The following is a 17978-nucleotide window of genomic DNA, read 5'->3' as shown; positions in this document are numbered from 1 at the left end:
GTCTCCATTTCAAAGGAATAATTAGTATCGGATGAGTAATGGCTGCGCTTTTAGCGCAATCACTAATTAGAATATTAGTACAGTATTCTGAAATGATCACTTTTATCATCTCCCTTTTCAACCAAGTTATGATCATTTAGAGATGAATAAGAGAATGTGCACTGAGCAGAGTGCTCATTTTAGTGTTTATAGAAAAAAGTTTGTTCTAAATACTACTGAAAAAATTCTGATTATATAACGAAACAATATTGATATGTTAAATAATAGCATACAACATCTTTATTATCAAAAAGAAACTTTGCCGCTTATTTGCTAAGGTGTTGGTAAGGTATTACTGAAGAATATTTATACTTAACAAAAACTGATTATTGTTAAAGACGTATATTGTAAAACAAAATTAATTAGCTTAAAAATATCTTTTACCAAATGATTAAACAAGTACAGAGTATAGTATTCTTACAATGATTGAAGAGGTTCAGCACAGGTAAAAAAATGGATACGAATTTTTTTTTTTGTTTTTAAAAATCTTTATTGTTGGATAACAGATTTAATACTTTATCTGTTTGATTTAGCAACTCGCTCAAGTTCATCTTTTTTTTTGATAGCATAAGAATTAGAAGAACCTTTTGCTGCATTTATAAGCTCATCAGCTAAGCATTCAGCAATAGTTTTAATATTTCTAAATGCTGCCTCTCTAGCTCCAGTACACAATAACCAAATTGCTTGATTGACGCGACGCAAAGGCGAAACATCAACTGCTTGCCGACGGACTGTACCAGCTCTACCAATTCGTGTAGAATCTTCACGTGGTCCAGAATTTATTATAGCTGTTACAAGAATCTAGAACAAAAAGTTATTTAACAATTTTGATAGTTGATAACACTTTGTTTTAAATACTGATCAATTAAAAAATAAATATTACTCAATATTTCATTTTCAAAAATGATTAAGCTAAAGTTTTGCGATTAATTTTATAGCCGAAATTGGAACATACTTGTAATTTTTTAATATAAAATCAGTGGAATTGTTGAATTATAAATGATTAATAACTAGAAGCTACTTAATCAGGACTTTCGAAGTTGAAGGTGTATCAAACGCAGAAGCATTGCAAACAATGTAGAATGCAACTAAAACACTAATAATTTGAGAACAAGATATACTTTTAAATTTTAGATGAACTTAATAACAACAATAACGCGAAGGACGTATAGTTACGACCAAAATTATCAGGCTAAAAGACATTAGATAAAATTTGATTTAACAAATTTCAGATGGCAGTAATCGGATAGTGAAAAAATGACACAACAAGCTATTAAAGCACCGTGAAAACTAGGTAACTTAAAATAGTTGAAACTATATTGTGCATGCACACACGCTCACGCGTGTGTGTGGGCACGCGCTAAATTAAATTTTTGTTAGAGTTGTGCCCAAATTCAATGATGTCGTTAAACATGACTGTAAATTACACTAGAATATTTTCTGAAAACTTCGTTTTAACAAGTTTTTAAAAGCCTATCTAGTGTACCCTAGTACAGTTTGGCACATAGTAAAAAAGGGTTCGTTAATTTACTACCAGCGTTGGAAAAAATCTTACATTTAGCGTTGGCTAGTATATCTTTTTTTTTAACATCCTGGGTTGTAAAATTACGAAAATTTTTTACTGTGCAGACAGCTTTGGTAACTACTACTAGAGACTGCTCAATCCCTTAAAAAATTTCTCAAGATTGAACTCATGGCATTTTTTTGAAAGAACAAAATAGCGACAATAGAAGTCACTTTCCTGAAAGAGCACACACATCATGATATTCTTATGCAGTTTTCTGGTAAACCAAAGCTTAAGTTGTGGTATGGAACATTCACTATTATGAGGTAAACAAAAAATCTGTTAGTCAATCTGCTGAATTATTGGTTAAAACTATAAACAATTCATAAAAAATACAATGAAACAAAGCTTATTCTATGACGCATCTATATGTCTATTAACAGAGCAAATTACGATGTAGTTTTGGAGATGTTTCCACAATAGTATTGTGTGTTACTTGTGCATACAATCTACGGTAAGTCTATACCACGCATACTTTTACGGACAGTGCGAGGAAACACTAGTAAATGAGATTCCAAAAAATAAGTCTTTATAGATGATTTGTATTGTGGAGTATGGAATACGTTACGCTGATTTGGGTACACTTTTTGAAAAACATTTTCTTAAGATTTTAGTGTAAAATTTTTTTTTCCTTACATAACTTTTCTAAAATCATGATTCCTGAGATCCTTTTTCAGTACATTTTACTTGTAAAATGGAATTTTTTTCAAATTAAAAAAAAAGTGTTATTTTTCTTACCATGGGCATAGAGTGCAACTGCCGCATTGCCCTCCTGGGTCACACTTTGCGCCCACGGGCCAAGAGTTTTTTGATCCCTCCGGGCCTAAATTACGCTTCTGCCTTAGGGCCCAAAGTGATTTACTAAGCGCTAAAACTAAACCACTGTAAACCCAAACTAAGCCGCGTTGGGTTCACATCAGTTCAGCCGTTTTTTCGCAAATAACAAAAAACGGCTATTTTGAGCCATTTCTTAGAAATTTAATAACTCGCATTCTCTACAATATTTAGAGTTAAAATTTCAATACAAGACATATATCATAGCCCTTATACACACATAATTTCAGCATAATCGGTAATAAACTATTCACGAACCGCAGTCCAAACCAAAAAAAGGATCTCTCGAAAAATGGTCATAAAAAAGTTGTTAGCCAACATAGGTACATTTTTCAAACGTACTTTAACAATCAATTTTAAAGATACTTCTAGTTAGTAAAAATAAATGGCATTTAAGGTACTTGTTGAGTAAATACAGACGAAGCGAAGTACTTTTGAAAAATTTACCTATGTTGGCTAACAACTTTTTTATGGCTATTTTTCGGTTTTTGCTGCAGTTTTTTGAGATTTGCGAAATAACGGCTGAACCGTTCTAAACCCAACGCGGCTAATTTTTTCGTCTTAAGATTGCAAACACTTTGTTATGAACGATCTTTTGTTTTCTAGACGCGAAAAACATATTTTGGCCATTTTTCCCATTTTTGTCGAGCTTTTACTGACATTTCTACTCGTTGAATTATGTTTCGTTTTGTAATAATACATTGAAACTACTACTTTATTTTTTTTCGAGCTACTTAAATTATCCTGGGCCGAAAAACTGACTTTACCAAACTAAGCACGGAGATACGCAAACCATGCCAAAGCAACTGGTGTGAGGGCGCCTTCTGATCCAAAACGAAAACCCAATGAAAAAAGAGTTTCGAAACTATGTTGTAATATCTACAATTTGTAGATAACGACGATTTCATGATGAACCTTCGTAACATTTTGCATTATATAAAAATGTGTTAGAAAATATTTTACTAAAATTATATGCTTAGAAAGATCTGTGTTAGAAAATTGTATTGTAGAACCACAAAAATTAGAAAAATTATCTTTAGAAAATTTATTCTAGCAAAAGTGACCTACGTACTACGATTGGTGTGGCATTCAAAATTACAATGACTAACTTTAGGAACCATAAATTTGTTGAGTACGTTTACTTTCAGTTTTAGCTTGGGTCGATCAAATTTTTTTCAGCCTAAAAACTGATATCTTTCATTACAGTATTAAAAACTAATCAACAGCTTTCTCTGTTTAAAAATAATTAGACTATTTTGCTAATCTACTACGTTATTGTCTCGATGTCTCTTATTATGTTTTACCGTCTAGAATTAGTATCAATTATCTGGTTTCACATTTTTGATCTGGAAACAATTGTAGAGTTTGAGTGTTTTTGATATTGTTGAAGTGTCAAGGTTTTTCACTAGCTTTACTGATTCAACAGTTCTATTTTAGAGTACATCTTATTAATGTGGCCTACCTGTGTAGTGTAGTAATAACGTATTATATATAATATACATTGTAACAAAAATGATAGTAATAATTATTTGTTTTCTAGACAAAAAGAAAAAGATGCAAGAAATCGTAAAGGCAGCAACAAAACGTTAACAAAAATACGTGCGTCTCTGGGCACTTGGCACTTTGGGGGCTGGGAATGAGAAGAGTAAGGGGATTCCGATTCGCATTTGGCAGGATTTTAGTCCTGTGGGTGGGAAAACCACTCGGGAAAAACCCATCCTGGAACGGCCGGTGTATTGCCCAAGTTCCAAACAAATATCTATATAGTCTAGACATTATGCCTGAACTTCTACACACCTCCTGCTCACGTTGTCGTAATGATTAAGAGACAGTCAATGGATCTGATTAACCACCAGCGCAAGCAAATGGAATAATCGTCGAGCAGTCACCCATCCGACTACCAACCACGGCCAACTCTGCTTAAGCTCTCAAATCGGCGAGACTGCAACTCTACCGCTGCACCACCGTGTCAGTTAAAATAGCTATACTTAGTAAGAAGGCACAAAGCCAATTGAAAAGCTGCTTGCTAAATGTAAAGAAAGTCGTAAAGTAAAAACAAAGTAAATAAGATTCTGAAACATCTAATCATAACCTAGAAAGAAAGACCTACAGATAAGAAAAAAAGAGATAGTTGTGCTTGATTTATTTCTGATGAATCAGAAAGGTGTTGGTCGATGAACGAGAAAAGAGTCCTGAAGTACTGATGAGCCACTTACTATAATTTACCTCGTAAGAAAGAAAGAAAGGTTAACGAGGATCACGACAGAATTTTTAAGATATTGTTCAGCATAGAGAATAGCAAATAAAGAAATTCTAAAAAAAAGGTATTACTTATTCAGGTTACAGAAGGGCAAAATTTTGTTCGAGTTCTTAAAAAAAAAATGGTCAAACTTGAAGCCTGAGAAAGCAGACAATACGATTAAATGAGTTACCATAACCAAAAAGGGAAATTTTTTTTCAAGGCAAAAGAAGTAAAGGATAGTAAATTCCTTATCAACAGTTAGGCAATGGCAGTAAAGGGGAGTTGGATAGGTAAAGAAAGATAAAAAAGGTCACACTCGAAATACAGGACCTTAATCTATTGACGGAAAAAGAAGACGTCAAATCCACACTTGGCAAAGGTTCTTTGGGGAACAGTAACGGTACTGAGGGCTTATACAAATTAGCATAAAGTATTTTTAGGGAACGCACAAGAGACTAATGCCAGCAATACAGGAAAAATGAGGAACATACGAATAGGCTTTACTATCTGCTATGTGAGGAGATGCGTCGAAACCGTAAGATGCTATACATGCTTGAAGTATTGATCAAAGCTTAGATTTTGATGGAGTAGCAGCAACTATCACAAGAAAGACTGCGAAGAAAAGTCCGATTGTTCGCTTGCAGATCGTCAAGCTGATCTAGCTTACTTAAGTCACCAGTAAGGAGACGCGATAAAAATGATGATACATACTCACCAAATGCAAAGCTAAGTCGAAGAAACTGGGCGGTAGCACCAAAGAGGGACGAGAAAAAAAAAATGACGGGTACAACACTCAACTGGGAAAACATATTAATGGCTAACGCTCAGCAGCTCCTGTTAAGGTTTTAAAATTTATCCATTTTTCTTTTCATTTTGCTCTGCAATCAATGAACTTTACACGTACTTAATGCTTTTTCATTGTCTAAGTTTAGATGAAGATTTTTTTCATTTCCTGTACTATTTAGTCATTATTCGCATTCCAGTTTTCTTATTTAACAATTTTTTTTTAATTTTTAATTTTCAAGTTAATTTTTTTTTGTTTCTAACAGTTATTTTACTCTCTTAAAACTTCTTGTTTAAATTTTCTTCATACTCTTTAGCATTTTTATTTCTTCTTTTTTTTGTTTATTAAATAAAGCCTACTGCTTTTTTTTTCAGTAATGTATTAAATTTTTAACAACTGCAGCAGGTTGGTTTTTTTTAGCTGCTTCTTTTTTGATCTTAAAACTAAGATTGCTTACAGAAAATATATTTTTTAAAGGAGAATTATTTGATTTTTCTGTTGAGATAAGAAGCAAGTTTTTAAGTCTGAGATACCAAATGAAAATGTAATGTGAGTAAAGTAATACCTGTATTTTCCTGTTGAAAATTTTTAGAGGTATTGATATTGTTCAGTTTTTTCTGAATGTGAGAATAATGAAAATTAATTATTGAAAATATATATCATTGTCTGCTAAACTGATTTTTTTACATTTGGTAGAATGTATTAATACAGATTGCATTGAGGTTAGGTTTCAGATTATGTCTATTTATCAGGTAACAATGCTCTTATTCACGTAACTACTAATCCTACATATATATTTGAGTTTAATTTTACTACTAAAGATTAGACTGATGACACTCGCACGATTACTACAGTAAAAAGAATAAAATCACAGTCGTTAAGATTAGAATTTGGTCTTGTCAAGTACTTGTCCCACTAATACTTAGTTTTTAAAAAAAGGATGCAGTAGTGGGACAGCAATGATAAGCCTCGTCCCACTTCTACATGGTGTTTGCAGAAAGTAAGGGTATACTAGGACAGGCTATATTTTATGACCAAGTAATTATTTTTAAGATCTAATTAAGAAAACTTGTTCTTGAGTGTCATATTATAACGTATAAATAGTTTGAACGTACGAAAAAAATTTTATTTTCGGTATATTATCTTGATAGTCGACTTTAGTGTCACATCTAAAATGGGCGAAATGCCTCGTTAAGACGTATGCATCAAACGAGTGCTTGGACAGCTTGATAAAATATTTTTTTCATTCTCCCTTGAACGTTTACCACAATTAATTTTGGGAGTCTTATCTAGCTAAGAGATAAAAGAATATTAGGAAATTTTTTTTAAGGATATTTTTTAACAAATGAATTTACTAGTTATGATTTTCTCGTCCTGTCCCACTATACCCTGCAATTTCTGCGTTGTCCTACTATACCCCATTTTACCTTATTACTCTTTTAAAAGTGGTTAAATCGCAAAATTACTCTTTATAAATGGTAGTTTTGAAAATTTCCTCAATTAAAAAGAGTAATATTTGTTTTTTTCATTGCCTTTTACCATGTCTAAGTATATATTTATCTATGTATACAAAAATAGTTTTTTATAAATCTATGTATGCGCATTTCACGATATATTAAAAGTGTATTTGTGTTAAGCCTGTACAAATGTTGAATTTCTCTAAAATTTTTGTAAGCCAAAAAGTCAAAGTGAGGGAAAAAAAGTAATTTTTTGATTTTACTTTTTTCTTCTAAATTAATGTATATAAATAAAAATTATGACGATTTGCTCGATCAAATAAAGAGGTTTTAGAATACTTCTGTGTTGTAGACAGTAATTTTGAAATATTAATATTTTAGAAAACAAAAATAGAATATCTTTGAAGGAAAATGATGATATTGAATTCATTGCTTTCAAAAAAGTCACTACTGTCAAAATTATTCTCTAGAAGAAGAGACTAGAAATTCCTTTTTTTTTATAAGCAGCAGTTGTTGAGATTACCTCTTCTCATATTGTAATACGTACCTATTAGCTTTTTTAAAAGTACTACGGTGAAAGCAGTGACTAACACACGGTTGTTGTTACTCACGGCTGTTACCTCAGTTACTTGCGCAGCTGCTGCACAAGTCAGGGAGGGCTCGAGCTCCAGAGTTGAGATGCAGTGACGTATAGTATGACCGGGTAACCGACACTCTATTCACTAATTTGGCAGATGCTTTGTTTTGATGTGTGCAATCGTAACTCGTAACGTAAGAGCGAGTATACATGCATGCATCAGGTGCAGTGTATGCATGTAAAATATCCGTAAAAATTGCATGAGTTGAGATTAATAATAATATTAACAATTATTAATATCCATGTCATTGTATGTATAAAAACTCGATAGAAATGAAGGATTTCCACAATAAATAATACTTGCTTCAAGAATTATTGTATCGTTTTGGTGGTAAGTTATATTTTTAAAATATAAAATTGGCAAACTGATAGTTTGTACTTTATTGACGGTTTTTTAAAGTAAAACGGTCGCCAGCGTTACAAGGATAGCTCACATAGGTAAAAGTTATGGCCATAATGCAGTGCAACTTTAATTTTTTTATCACTTATTAGTTACAAGACAAGTTAGAAACTAGTTTTGAGATCAGTTGTTGGATCTATTTTATAACCAGCTTCGCAGTAGTAAAACTGGTCTTAGATTTTTGTTTTCTTAATATCGAAAAATTTTCACTAATTTTTGTAAATGACTTATGCAATATTGACTATTTTATACACTGATTGCAATAAAAAAAACTCATGCTTGTTGAAAGAGGTTTAGGAGAAAAGTTTAAAATTAAGAATCGTGCCGAAAAATGTATGCTATATTTGAGCATATCAGGAGTGCACATGAATTTTTTCAGATTTTTCACTAGGGAAATTTTCGAGAAAATAATTGTTAAGTTATGACAATCTGACACGGTGTCTCATGAGAGAACAAGGCTAGGTTGCCTTTTCATTAAAATACGAGTATATTGTAAGTGCGTGAAAATAAAAAAAATTTAAAAAACGTTTTTCTAAATACCGTAGTACAAAAGAAAGATGCTTAACAAAAAACATCGTGACTTGCCAAAAATTTTTCAAAATATTATCATTTTACACTTGCCTCTCTAAATAATACTCCTAAACTTTGTAAGGGAGTTGGGTTGCTCCTGCGGAGAGCTGAAGGAAAGCACGTGTCTGTGCATAAGGCACCGTGACAAAGTCTGCTGTACTAATCTAGCCCAAAAGCGTCCGCTCTCTTGATTACAAAAAATGCATTTGTGCTTAACTTGTCAGTACTCGGTAATGTTTAAATAATACACTTGAAAAAAATAACAGAACGTTTTATAAGGTATTGGTTTTCTTATGGTGTTAATCAAATAGCCTAAATACTTTTTGTATGGGAGATAAAAAATAAGGAGTAAACGGCATTAGTCCGGGCCCAGCCGTATGTGAGCGTGGCTGATCGAGGTCCACGGATCCACCTTTTTTTATTTTATGCACCTTTTTTTTTGTTTGACCCCTTGAACACGATAAGCGAGGGTGGATTACTTGAATCATTGCCATTCAATTGTTTCAAAAAAATTTTAGTAACAAATTACGAAGTCCGGTTATTAGCTTCAAAAGAAGTTTGGTAACATTCGTTGGCACATTCCGAATACAAAACCAATTGGGATACATGTAAGGTAAATGTCCCTATTCGTGGATTGTGTCTTTATTCATGGAATATGAAAATTCATGTATTTGTTATACAACTAACTTGATAAAAAAATTGTGATACTTGTACATTTTATGTATCTTTATGAATTCACAAGAAAAATTCTATTTTCTTCACAATAAATGAGCAATCTGAAAGATAATTCCATAAATGAGAATTTATATACTTCTAGTAAACAAATAAACGATTTTAATTATTTTTGTTAAATAAAATAGTGTTATGCGAGTGAAAAAGCTCGATTGTCTTAAAATATTATGCTAAATTTACGTTGTTTAATAAGTGGCATAAATAGGGACATAATATAAAACAATAGGTACAACGTTTGATAATTATGTACATCTTGGTTTTACAATCTTTTTAAAAAATAAAGTATTTTAACAATTAAGAACCATATTTAAAAATTTTAATAATAATGGTAAATTTATAGCACACCACCTAATACCAAAATTTTACAGCAGTAGAATATAGTACTTCTCAATCACAAGCTACCCTCTGGTGATTAATTTTTTGATTTTTCCCCATTGTCGGTCTCATATAATTAAATTAACTTCTCTTGATTTTTTTTTTTAGTTTTAAATTCTAAAAATACACTGTCAATTTTATCTAAATCTAAAGATAAACGGAAAGTTTTGTGACTGGTCATACCTTTTGGTAGTAATACAGATGCAATTCCTATCCAAGCCATTGACAAAATATTTTTACCTCTAGACAGAACGTAATAATTAAGTGTCTTACATAACTAGGTTTTTCTGGATCGTCTAGGACCATTTATGAAATATACTTTTTCTTCCTGTCCACAAATAGTTTAAAAAAATTTTCTTTTATCTTAATTCAAATTAATGTAGATTATATCAAAAACTTGGGTGCAGCTTAGCCTGACCGATATTCGTGTCAAGTCAGGCCAAGCTGCGCCCAAATCACCGTATTTACTTCTATAAGATAACAGATGATGTCTGTACCAAAATATTTGATAATTACAGCAACTGTTTTGGTAAGGTAAATGTACCAAACGTTGGCCACCTTAGTAGGCCAATTTCTAAAATACTCCATGAATATTTTTAAAAAAATTTCAAGTCTTTCTGGGTATTATTTGATGGTTATGACACTATTGTAAGCTGCACGCAGAAAAAATAATTTTTTTTAAACAGAGGAAAAAAGTATTTATTTATTATTTGACTTGGTCGAATGTCCTAATTCTTGGCCACTGTAGAAAAATTTTGTCTCAGTGGCCAAAACTTCAAGTCCTAATAACTGGCCAGTCGTATGAATTGCACGCAATCAACATTGGCCAGTTGTTAGGACACACTAAAAGTGAGGTTACGTTGTCAGATGTCCCAAAAGCCTGGCCAGCCGACTAAAATCACTTTCTAAAAACACTTTTTTTTAATTTCTTGGTTAAAGTATCATCGACATAACTTTTAACAATGAAGTGTATATAATTTTTAAGCGTGAATATTAATAAAAATATTTTTTACAGCTGCAGAAATTTGTACGAATCATTATGTTGTGATTGTGGCCAGTCTTTGGTACCAATTTTTTAGTGGCCAAGCTTTGGTACATTTACCTTACTGTTAGTATTCTCCCCTGTAGAACACGATGAAAATATTCTCAACATTTTTGAAGTCAAGATTCCTTCTGTTGAATTGTCAAGCAGTTTGGTATGCAAATGTTTATGTGTGTGTGGGAGTGGAAAGTAGCACAGGTTGAAATAACAACAACAATCTCGAGAACAACTTCATTATTAATTCAATGAAAGTACAACTGTGCTATTATTAAAGAGTGCAATGAGCTTAAGTAGGCTCTGCTTGCTTTTTGCCGGGAGGCCGAGAGCAAATTTCTTGTTTGGTAGTCCCTGCATGCAGGCTTTAAACGCTGTCAGCATTTGCATGAACCTGAAATTGGCGGCCAGAGTTAGCGGCCAGCCAGGGGCAAATAGGTGGTGTCAAGGGGCCCCGTATCTTAAAAAATGAGGAAAATAAAAACCAGCCACCGCTCAGAGCGACTATTAACGATATATGCTAAAAACTTTAACTTTATTCAATGCCAGAATGGCAAGTAAGAAGGTTATAAACAAATTAACCACACATGTAAATATCACTTTACTATGTAAAATCGTTTATAACTTGGCCCAGCATGATTTCAGACACTTGAAATTGAAAATGCATAATAGTTTATTGGTATATTTAAAGAAAATATAATATAATCGCCAGCACAGATAAAAAAATTTTTAAAAAGTTATAAACAAATTGAACAGGCAAAATATCGATTTTTAGAGGAAAATCGGCTATAACTTGGCCCAGCATGATCCCAGAACCTTGAAATTCAACACACGTACTTTTTTAATGACATACAATTAGCAAATATTATAGCAAACACGGGTGAAAAAATGTATAAAAAGTTATAAACAAATTGAACAGGCAAAATATCGATTTTTAAAGGAAAATCGGCTATAACTTGGCCCAGCATGATCCCAGAACCTTGAAATTCAACACACGTACTTTTTTAATGACATACAATTAGCAAATATTATAGCAAACACGGGTGAAAAAATATATAAAAAGTTATAAACAAATCAAACAGGCAAAATATCGATTTTTAGAGAAAAATCGGCTATAACTTGGCCCAGCATGATCCCAGAACCTTGAAATTCAACACACGTACTTTTATAATGACATAAAATTAGCAAATATTATAGCAAACACGGGTGAAAAAATATTTAAAAACTTATGAACAAATTAAACAGGCAAAATATTGATTTTTAGTGGAAAATCGGCTTTAACTTGGCTTAGCATGATCCCAGAACCTTGAAATTCAACACACGTACTTTTCTAATGACATACAATTAGCAAATATTATAGCAAACACGGGTGAAAAAATATTTAAAAAGTTATAAACAAATTAAACAGGATAAATGTCGATTTTTAAAGGAAAATCGGCTATAACTTGGCCTACCATGATCATAAACCTTTAAAATTGAACACACGTACTCTTCTAATGACATACAATTAGCACATATTATTGCCAACACGGGTGAAAAAATATTTAAAAATTTATGAACACATTAAACAGGCAAAATATCGATTTTTAGTGGAAAATCGGCTTTAACTTGGCTTAGCATGATCCCAGACCCTTGAAATTTAACACACGTACTCTTGTAATGACATATAATTAACAAATATGATAGACAACACAGGTGAAAAAATATTTAAAAAGTTATAAACAAATTAAACAGGATAAATGTCGATTTTTAGAGGAAAATCGGCTATAACTTGGCCCACCATGATCCTAAGCCTTTGAAATTGAACACACGTACTCTTCTAATGACATACAATTAGCAAATATTATAGCCAACACGGGTGAAAAAATATTTAAAAAGTTATAAACAAATGAAACAGGCAAAATATCGATTTTTAGTGAAAAATCGGCAATAACTTGTCCCAACATTATTCCAAGCACTTAAAATTAAATACACGTACTCTTTTTATATCATACAATTAGCACATATTGTCGACAACACGTATGAGAAGTTATTTAAAACGTCGTAAACGAAGTAAGTTGGTATATTATTGATTTTCACAAAAAAATTGGCTATAACTCGGCCCAGTATGATCCAGACTCTTAAAATTAAAAATACATATTGAATTATTGTTACATTATAGAACATATAAAGGCTAACGGGCGTAAAAAGTTATTTTGAATTATATAAATTATCTAATAGGGAAAAATTATCGATTTTCAGACAAAAATTGACAATCCCTTGGCCCATCTTAATATGAGATTCAATATTTTGCCTGTATAATTTGTTTATAACTTTTTAAATATTTGTTCACTCGTGTTGGCTATAACATTTGCTAATTGTATGTCATTAGAAGAGTACGTGTGTTGAATTTTAAGGGCCTGGGATCGTGCTGGGTTAAGTTATAGCCGATTTTCCTCTAAAAATCGATATTTTGATGTGCCAATAAATTTTTATGTATTTTTAATTTTAAGTGTCTGAAATCATGCTGGGCCAAGTTATAAACGATTTTACATAGTAAAGTGATATTTACATGTTTGGTTAATTTGTTTATAATCTTCTTACTTGCCATATTCTGGCATTGAATAAAGTTAAAATATTTATTAAATATTGTTAATAGTAGCTTTGAGCGGCGGCTGGTCTTTATTTTCCTCATTTTTTAAGGTAAGGGGCCCCTTGACACCACCTATTCGCCCCTGGCTGGCCGCCAACTCAGGTCGCTAATTTAAGGTTCGTAGCATTTATGACATCAAGGTGTTGTTGGCAGCCAGCTGTCGTTATTCTAAGTTAGCTTGGAATGTGTACTTTTACAAACATTTTTATCTTACGATGGAAGTAGAAACAGTGTAAGCGCTAGAAGACGATGAATGTTGAAAAACACGATATTTTTCATTTCATCTTATTCCATAAGACAACAAAAGTTCGCGTAAAGAATAGATTTCAACACAACTACAGGATTTGCACACGTTTCCTGTGTCAAATTTGTTGAATTCCAAATGGCGGATCCAATATGGCGGTCAATATTTAAAAAATGGTGAAATTTTGCAAACTAAAAAATACCACCAAATTCTACGTAAAATTTCAAGATGTAAATGTTTTCTGCAAAATTTTTTGAAATGCTGCCGATTTTGAGAAAAAAATTAACAAACATTTGAAATTTTTTTTTGCCAGATTAACTGGAATAATATTCATAAAATTTTGCTATTGTATAACTCTGAGGTGTTTTAAAGTTACTACGGTGGCTAATCACGGATCAAGTTACAGATTGAGTAAATTCAAAATGGTGGGTCTGAAGTGGCGGTCAACAGTTTTAATATTTAATAATTTTTATAGAAGTCAATTATTATTAACTGTTATAATCGTAATTTATTCCAAATAGTTATTTTCATGCAGGTTTAAATAAAATCATGTCGTTTTTTTTATTAAATTTATTTTTGTCAAGAATAATGAAAAACTTATATTACAAAATCTTTATTAGTAGAAGATTGCGAATATGTCTTCACTTTAATCGTTCCGTTTTTCAAAGGAATTAAAAAATGTTTTGTCTGAATGTTTTGTATTCTAGAGCATTAGCTCTAATTTAATATTAATAAATTTAATATTAATTAAATCTTTTTTGCAGTATTGGCCAATCAACATCAATTGATTTTGAATCACAGTATTCAAAGTCAAACGCTAGCCAATTTCAACAAAATTAACCTTGTTTTGCAAATATATTGTTAAAAGCATCATTTTTCGATACCTTGCAAAATCAATTTTACTAAAATTGCTAAATAAAAACGGATGGAAATTTTTTTGAGGCATAAGGAGATGGTTGGTAACAATCTCTTCAAATTTCAAGCGGTTAACAAGAGTTATTTTTCTTCTTTTTTTTTTCTTAAATATTCGAAATCTGTTCGTATGTTTCGACTAGCAAAATTTTTGTGGCACACATTGAGCATACACGCAAAAAGGTTCACACTGTGTAAGACAGTGCAGTCAACACCTTAATACCTCGTGCGCATTTGCTTTGTAAGATGACGTGCACTGCACGGTATTTTTACGTGTAGGCACGTCTACCTTCTGTGTATACTACACAGTCTGTAGAGCTGCACTCACACGCTCTTTTGACCTGCGTGCACGGCATTTTCGGGTGTAAAGAGAAGTATTCGTCCTTGCGTTGAGCATACATACGTATAATAAATAAGATGAGTTTTAAATCAGTGTATGGTAATGAGGTAACTCAGTACTGTTATTGATAATTGTTTTATTAAATACAAATGGAAAGTGAAAGTATTATTGATATTAAATATACAATCAGAACACTGGAAAAAAGTTGGAAGCGACGCTTACCATAAATCCCTCTAGCGGCTCACGCAAGTTTTTGGTTTGACTGTTCACCTAGTTTGGGTGGGCAGTTCACCCAAGACAGGAAAGCAGCAGCACCAAGACCTTGGGTGAGCAAACTCTGCGCAGTTGTTGATAGAACCGTTAATAGCTCAGCACAATACGGCTACTTATAAGTTATTTGTTTAAGTTTGATATTTTACTATGGATCATCCAATGAAAGGATTAGATATTCTTGTCAGCGCTGCGTCATTTAGTAAGTTCCATCTACTTATTGACGGTTTGTGTATATGTGTATTGTGTAAGGTGCATCTCATTAGCTGTATTTGAAGGTAAGCTAGTTATTAATCGTAAAAAGTCAAAGTTTTGTTTTATTGCTTATCATACCTGTGTACAAACTTTATGCCAAGTCAATTAAAAAAAAAGTATGTTCTCCAATAAGCGTGTATTTCTAAATACATGACCCATTATGTTGTAATAAAATACTTTTTGTAATTTTAAATTGGTTCTATCTTTGGTGAATAAAAATTTTTTAACAAACAATTTGAAAGATATTTTTTATTATGAACAGGAGCATTTTTACAATCGGAATGATTTCTGCTTCACTTTAAATATGCACAAAAAAGTCAGGTACGCAAATATTAATGTATGCAATTTATGGATCTAATAATATTAACAAATGAATCAAAAAAACTCAGTTCTATGTAAATTAAAAAAAAAATCCTAAACGATTGAACTTGTGAAAATTGATTTTTAACCCCAAGAATATGCGGAAAAAAAAACTTATTTGTGTAACCTACTTATTTTCCTATGTAAACATTTTTTTATATTCATTTACGATTAATTATAATATTCATAGTTTCTAAATTGTATTTTAATATATTTTCATAATTTGATTTTATCGAGCGTACAGCCTTGCACCTTAAAAAAATTTGTATATGATTTATTTATACATACAAAATATTAAATTCACATATCTTGCATGTCTCCCATATGTATTAAAATAAAAAAATGATATGTATGATTATACATGATGGTTAAAAGAGTTATTTACGTGTACAAGTAGTAAATGGCATTTTAATTAAGCTGTTAAATCAAAAACTGCGGTATTTGCTCACCCAAGGATTTGATGCTGCTGCTTCCCTGTCTTGGGTGAACTGCTCACCCAAGCCGGGTGAACAGTTGAACCAATAACTTGGGTGAACCGCTGGAGGGATTTTGGGTGAGCGTCGCTTTCAACTTTCCAGTGTTAGAAAATCACAATACGTGTCTACTTATAACACATCAATCATTATCTTAAAGACTGTTAGAATTCGAATGCAACTTAGTTTAAAGTTGCAGCCTTTTGAAAAGTATAATAAAATGCGTGCATTCGAAGGCTCAGCTGTGGCTGGTTCTGAAGTGAATATTTTGTTTCCTTAAGCGAGTAACAGGACTGAATTAAGTAAAATCACTAATCATAAATTCAATTATAAGAAAAATACGTGCATAGTTGAAAAAATTGCCAAAAATCATGGTATACAATACAGCAAAATAATAAATAGACTTGTGGTAGACAAGAAAATTATTGTTAGGTACATTCCAACAAAACAAATTGGATTTGATTAGCATTTTTTTAGCAGGTTTTGTTTATGTCGAAAAAGAAAATTGCAAATACATACATTACGATTCTTTAATTACTGTTATTTCATCTCTCATTTTTTCAAAAAACGATGGTATATATGTCTACTTATGACATGTACTGTGATTTTTTTTACTGATTGTATTAAATAAAACAATTATTAATGACAGTACTGAGTTACATTGTTATCATAGGCTGATTGAAAAGTTGGCGTATTTATTATACGTACACGGAGAAAGAGTTGGGAGAGGTGCTGTGCACGTGGTGATACAGCAGCGTCCTCTTACATTGGTTTGGGTGCTTTCCTACTTTTCGGAGAGCACCTCTCCCATAGCGTACCGTGGCTGCCCTCAAAAGTGGGAGAGCTACTGCCCCACTCATACAGTACCCGATCGGAAATTTAACTATGCTGCCTCGGTAGTTAGAGGGGGCCTAGGTAGGCCCAAGGTAGGTTTTGTAACGGTGGAATTGGTAGGGACTAGGTAGGAAGCCTAGCTAGGTATCTTCCATCTCACTCTTTCTTATGCTGTAGCTGTAGCTACAATATATAGGTACAACTGATGCGAATGACAGCCATTTCGGAGCAGTGTGTGTGTGTGTGTGTGATAATCAACTGACATGTTAAGAGTTCTCTGCATTTTTATTGAATGGTTTTTTTAATTTTTTTTTTGTAAAATGAGTGAGACAGTGAAACGATCGTTGTCATTAAGTAAGAAAAGGGTCAAGAGAACTCTTGCTTTAAAACGTGCAATCGCAAAGAAAGAATTAGAAAATATTTTCACAGTTTTGTTCAACTGACACTATTTTTTCCCTACTGTATTTTTTTACATTGTATAAATAATTTATTTCTTTAATAAAAAAGTTACCATTGTTGTAAGGCATTATACTATTTTTTATTCTCCTTGTCTAAGAATTCATTTCTTGAAGTACAGTATATTACGCACACCTAGTGAGCGAGGTTAAGAAGCAGAGCAGAACATATATACTTAAAGCATTTTCGGTGGGGGTATGCAGAAAATATACTCTAGAGAGGTTGCCTTGGTAGGGCCAAGCTAATCACGCCATCTGCCTCTATACTTTTGCCTCGCTAGGTAGGCACACGCTAGACCCCCGCTAAGCTTTCCGTTCAGGTAGCGCTGTTGCCCCATATGGTGCAGTTACTGTACTAAACATTTGAAACAAAGGCTTTCTTATCGACTGAGAGAGCTAGTCACTTTAATATAGCTCTCCTTTGAGTGCAACAACACCTGATGCATAAAACTTTTGGTTATTATTTTGACGAAGAGGAAAAGAAGAAGTTTATGTAAGTGTTTATTTATGTATGTATGTAAGCAGTTCATCAA

At 32.3% G+C, this 17978-nt stretch overlaps 1 protein-coding gene across 1 annotated transcript in view; it reads right to left on the bottom strand.

Annotated features, from left to right (window-relative positions):
• Positions 1-512: 512 nt before the first annotated feature.
• RpS5a (ribosomal protein S5a) overlaps positions 513-17978 on the bottom strand; it is an 87935-nt gene continuing 70469 nt past the window's right edge. The window contains exon 3 of the mRNA XM_014350978.2: positions 513-840. Within this exon, the coding sequence (XP_014206464.1) occupies positions 556-840 (285 nt within the window). The 3' untranslated portion in view covers positions 513-555. The remainder of the gene's footprint in view (positions 841-17978) is intronic.

The sequence above is a fragment of the Copidosoma floridanum genome, unplaced genomic scaffold, assembly GCF_036245765.1.
Source record: "Copidosoma floridanum isolate Cflo_tuat_1 unplaced genomic scaffold, Cflo_Japanese_pri ptg000021l, whole genome shotgun sequence".
Lineage (NCBI taxonomy): Eukaryota > Metazoa > Arthropoda > Insecta > Hymenoptera > Encyrtidae > Copidosoma > Copidosoma floridanum.
Note: the sequence above shows the minus strand (reverse complement) of the source record. Positions and strands in the feature narration are given on the sequence as shown.